Source organism: Quercus lobata, chromosome 12 (assembly GCF_001633185.2).
Source record: "Quercus lobata isolate SW786 chromosome 12, ValleyOak3.0 Primary Assembly, whole genome shotgun sequence".
Classification (NCBI taxonomy): domain Eukaryota; kingdom Viridiplantae; phylum Streptophyta; class Magnoliopsida; order Fagales; family Fagaceae; genus Quercus; species Quercus lobata.
The window spans coordinates 22464160-22469794 of NC_044915.1; the positions used below are offsets into that span (position 1 = coordinate 22464160).

The 5635-nt window shown below is 26.7% G+C and overlaps 1 protein-coding gene across 1 annotated transcript; it reads right to left on the reverse strand.

Moving 5' to 3' along the window:
- Window positions 1–529: 529 nt before the first annotated feature.
- Window positions 530–1433, reverse strand: LOC115970400. Its single transcript, XM_031090038.1, has 2 exons — window positions 1428–1433; window positions 530–1057 (listed from the first exon to the last, which is right to left on the reverse strand). The coding sequence occupies exons 1-2, from the start codon at window positions 1431–1433 to the stop codon at window positions 530–532; spliced, it is 534 nt and encodes a 177-aa protein (XP_030945898.1).
- Between the last annotated feature and the right edge of the window lie 4202 nt (window positions 1434–5635).

Here is a 5635-nt window from a genome sequence, read left to right on the forward strand (position 1 = left end):
TCCTAGTCTCAACCTCACCCAAGGTCCCAAGGATGCACATATATTTCCTATAAATAAAGAGTAGTAAATAAAGAGTAGTGTTACATCTATAACATCTTTATAATATTTTTACAACAAATTATAAATGCTAAGTTGTTATTAGTTCTAATTTGAATTCATAAATTAAATTATATTTTTGTCCATGCATAACAACTAATAATAACCTACCACGTAAGATTTGTTGTGAAAATATTGTGGACTTAACATTTCTCATAAATAAACATATTGAAGAATATTCCTTCCTATAAATGTGTGGCTATAAGAATCTTGAATTGGAATAGAAATAGGACTAAGTTAGATGAAAATTTGTATAACAAATTATGTGTGGCAATAGGAATCTTGGACCGGTGATAAAAGCTTAAAAACCAACCATTATAAAGTGGATACCATGGATTTGAATTATATAGCATAACAATATTATCTTTTTTTTTTTTTTTTTGAGAAAAAGGTAAGAGAGGCTTTATTAAATAGAAAAAAACTTTTGAAAAAATTACACCGCAAAATCACCCTGGAATACAGCATCCAAGTCCTCGGGTAGTTCTTCCACCCAAACATCCACATCTGCAGGTAAAACTGCTCTACGGGCAAGGGAATGGGCTAACTTATTACCTTCCCTTTTTACATGATGAAAACTACATAGCTCTAAACACGAACCCAATCGGCGAGTCTCCTCTGCCACATGACCAAACATAGTAAGGCAGCTGCCCTGCTCGTTCAAGGCCTGAATAACACGCAAACAATCTCCCTCAACCATGACCTTGAAAATGCTAAATTCAGTTGCAAAGAGGACCGCCCGCCTGGCTGCTAAGGCTTCCGCCAGCTCCACCGTTTGGGGAAGTTTAATCTTCTCACTTAAGGCTGCGATAATATGGCCACCTGAATCCCGAAGCACCACACCCAACCCAGCTAGGCCCAACTGCTCAAACATGGCCGCATCAAAGTTTGCCTTGTAAACAGGCTCCAGAGGTGGTTTCCACTTGACTGGGGGAGGAATGATGTCCGATTTCCTTGCTCTGTTCTGCACTTCAAAAAATTCATTGTAATACCAGAATTTAAATTTTAGATTTCTCAATTTACCTTTATAACTTTAATTTATCTTATTGTTAAATCATTATCGATTAGATAATATGGGTATTTATTCTAAAAATAAAAAATAAAGATAGGAATAAGAATAGGGGTACGTTTGGTACACTGAATGTAGATCACATTAGGAATAGTAAACTTTATTACTGGGAATAGAAGACATTATAATGGAATAACTATTACTATTCATAAGTTTGATTGTTACATATGGAAAGCTTGTAAAAGATGATGTATAAGGAAACTTTATATTTTTGTAAATATATTAATTTTAAAACATATTATATATACTAAGGAATTGCTATTACATCCATTTTAAAGAGGAATAGCTATTCTTCAATTTAAAGAATAGTCATTCCAATGTAATAACTAATCCATGTAATAAAGATGCAACCAAATGATTGAATTCCTATTGCACATGAATAACTATTCCATTATAAGAGCTATTACAGCATACCAAACGTACCCTAAGTATTACAATGAATACGAGACGTTGTAATGTAATACTTATTACTGTTCATTTGTTTGGTAACAACACAATAATAGAACCATGAAAACAATGAAATGAAAGCATTTAAATCAAACTTAAAGATATATTTTAGGAAATATTTTACTCATATAATTATATTTCCTAAAAAAAAAATATTTTTTAAATTTGAAAGAGAGATTAATTATTTTTTATGATTTTTTTTTTTCATAATTGTTATGTGCATATGTAAAGTTTGTTTATTTGGAAATATATTAATTGCAAAAATTAATACACCTACTAAGGAATAGTTATTACATCCATTTTGGAGATGAATAGTTATTCATTATTTTAAAGAATAGCTATTCACAAGGAATGACTATTTCTTGTAATAAAAATATAACTAAACTATAGAATAGTTAAATCATAGGAATAACTATTACATTACAGTACCTATTACAGTCTACCAAACATACCCTAAATGAAGTTACCCTTCATTAATAAGGGTATTTTTAAACCACATAATAGTTCAGTAGAAAGAGGGGAATCCTCTTATATATAGTATAGAATAGATAGAAGATAGATATAGACTAAACTCATCACACGCATTTTGCACGTGCAATAAGGCTCTTTTTCATTTTTTATTTTAGGTTTAGTAAAATAATATTTAAAAGTAAGATAGAGATAATGTTCTAATTTTTAGGATTTTGATAACAATTTGAAAACCTAAAAGTTAGAAACTCTTTTAAAAATGGTAAATTACTCCTTTAACCAGTTTGTATTTTTAATTTTAAAATTATTCAACTAAAAGATAGGGGTACTTTAGAGAGTTTAAGAATTTGTGTGAGAATATTTTAGTATGTAAAATATTAAAAACCAAACAATTCACTTGCACAGGTAACATTATTATTATTATTATTATTAGAATTTAGAAGAAGAAGAAGAAGAAAAAGAAGAAGAAGAAGAAACCTGGTAACATTATTAATTGCACTCAATACAGTGTTTAAAAAAAAATTGATATTAGGATAATTTTAATTCATTTGAATCAAATTTGCCAAAAACCAAAAAGTCTCCTACCTATATATGAGGTGTGTTTGATTAGACATTTCAGGAGTCTAAAATTACATTTTTAAAACTCAAAACTCTATTTCTCAATAACTCTTTATAGCTTTTTTACAAACGCTTATTTAAACAAAAAAATATTATTTGCAATAGTTTATACAAACTCATGCTTAGTCATATTTATATATATATATATATATATATATATTTATAGTTGCGCGTGATGCATGCAATTTTTTCTCCTACGGTGTGAAAGATTATAAAAGATCCCTATATTCTTTCTAAAAGAGTTTTTCTTAAGTCTTAACTACCAGATAAAAAATAAAAAAATAAAAAACAATCCCTCCAAACGAGGATGAAGATCTCCTTAATTTGAAAGCTCTACGAAGGTCATACTTTTAAACGCATGTAAATAAACGATATACTATTTTTTTTTTTTTTTGGCTAAAACCAAACGATATAATATTTGATTACATATTCGGATATTCCAAAAAGAAATTAATGAACATGATACTATTCAAATATGTGACTTTGTAAAAGGCAAGTAGCTCACGAGATATGCTTTTCATTTAGCAAGGTTTTTTGACTGCATGGCTGGGCTGACTGCGTCTACGTACTATAAGTCTATTAACTATATAAAAATAGTCGGTAAGCTTTGGAACAGTATTAGGATTTAGGAATAACGTTTTGGTTTAGTCAAGTTTTTAGACTCATTCTAATTCTACTAAAAAAAACCTATAATACTTATTCAAGTCATTTGACCAATTTGGTGAAATGGATTTTTTTTCCTCGTACACCAGTTTGTTTTTGTTTTATATTATATTATCTATATAGCCTTGAAGTTATAGTATTTGTGCACTGTTTCACTGGCAGTTTTTTTATTTTTTTTTATTATTTTTTTTTATGAGTAAAGCTACAATAGTTTTGTTACATTATTTTTGGTTTGTTCAATTCGCAATATTTCACAAAATAATAAAATATTAACACAACAAATTAGTACAATATTTTCATAATTGTTAAGGTGCTAGTTTCTTATAGGTCAAATAAACTAATAAAATATCATATTGGAACCAACCACAATTAAAAATAAAGTTATTGTGTAAAAAAGTGCTACATTCACAACATTTTTCACAATACTTTCATAACAAACTATAGGTAATAAATTGTTATTGGTTCTAATTTAATTAAACTTGCTAATGAAATTACTTTTTTACCCACCAATAACAATTTGTAACAACCTACTAATAATTTTTTTTATGAAAATGTCGTAGACATAACATTTCTTTTGTGAAAATGTTAAGACATCTTGTTGTCGTCACAATATTTTCAAAACTGAAGAGCTATCAATTCCTTACAAGTCAAAATAAAATATAACAAAATTGTAAATGTATTATGAAAATGTTATGCCATTTCTTGTGTTTCTAGAAATTTTTTATTTGTTTAATCAACATTATTGAGCCAAAATTTATAGTTTCACATACAATTTTCTTAAGTTGACTTTTTGTACTTTTTTTTCTTTACGCACAATTTTAAGTAAAAATACATAGTTTTACACCAAAAAAACAAAAAAAAAAAACAAAAAAAACAAAAACAAAAACAAAAACTTAGGATAAAAACACTTTTCATCCTTTATATTTGGGGCAGTTTACAATTCATCCTTTAACTTTAAAATCAAGCAATTTTTCCTTTAATATTTTGGAAAAGAGCAAATATATCATATTGTGATTCTTTTAGTTAAACTCTAATGAAAACTTATGATTTTTAAAATATTTTTTTGTATAATATCTAAAATACTCCTACTAAATTTTAAATAGCCCAAAATTTTCTTCACGTATTTTGAGTTTTAGATGGTAGTAATGTTTAAAAAGTTAGAATGATGATATAAGGTGTTTTATTATTATCTAAAAAACATTGATTTTCTAGGTTTAAATTTTCAAAACTTTTAATTTATCTAATGGAAAATTCAATGACACATGCCTTTTGTTATTTTTTTTTTCCTTTTCTTAGCAAAACTCAATTGCTTATTGTTGGAAGATGATGATATTCATTATCATTCTTAGAGGTTTTTATTTAGTGGATATATTGCCTTTAGCAAATAGATACTAAAAAACTATTATAATAAAGTAGATATTTATATGTTAAATAGCTATCCTAACTTTGTGTGTGATCAAAATTCTTATACAAGTGAGATTAACTTTTTATGATATAATTATCAAAATTCTTAAAATTAATATCTCTTTTGATTCATGTAAATCTTTATGTACTTTAAAAATCAAACGATTTATTTCTTTGTTTTATGATATAAATAAAATTTAGAATTGACTTTAATCACTACTCTTATTTCATGCAAGCATGTGTATTGCACGTGCTACGCTAACTAGTATAACTAAATGGTTCAAATTCATACTACACCCAACAAACGTATAGTCGCTGTACTAGGCGGTACCCTTTTTTCGACTGTTTTTTTTTTTTTTCTTTAGAAAACAATGTGTAGTGGACTCATTTGGAGCTAAAACAAGATATGTGTTAGATGCATTTACTATTCTATGTTAAGTTGTAATGAACACTGGTTTGATTAGCTATTCATTTAGTAATGTTAGGAATGCAATATTTTTTTCATTTATATATTGCAATATTATTTTTATTAGTTGTAGACCCGTGCGTTGCTCGTGATAATTTTTTAGATAAAATATTATTTTAGTCCTAGACTTTATAAAGATTTTTTTTTTTATAATAAATAGTTTTATCATATTTTTCATAATCTTTTCTATAACGTTTTTTTTACCATTATCATATGTTTATTGGTTGATGATTTGCATAACATAGACATTAAATAAGAGATAGAACTGTTCATTAAATTTTTTTATATCATGGTGTATGAAGATTATGATTATATATATATATATATATATATAAGGTTTAAATGAAATGTCAAAAAATGAGATTATAAAATTTTCCAACTTTATTTCTAATATAATTTCTAAATTA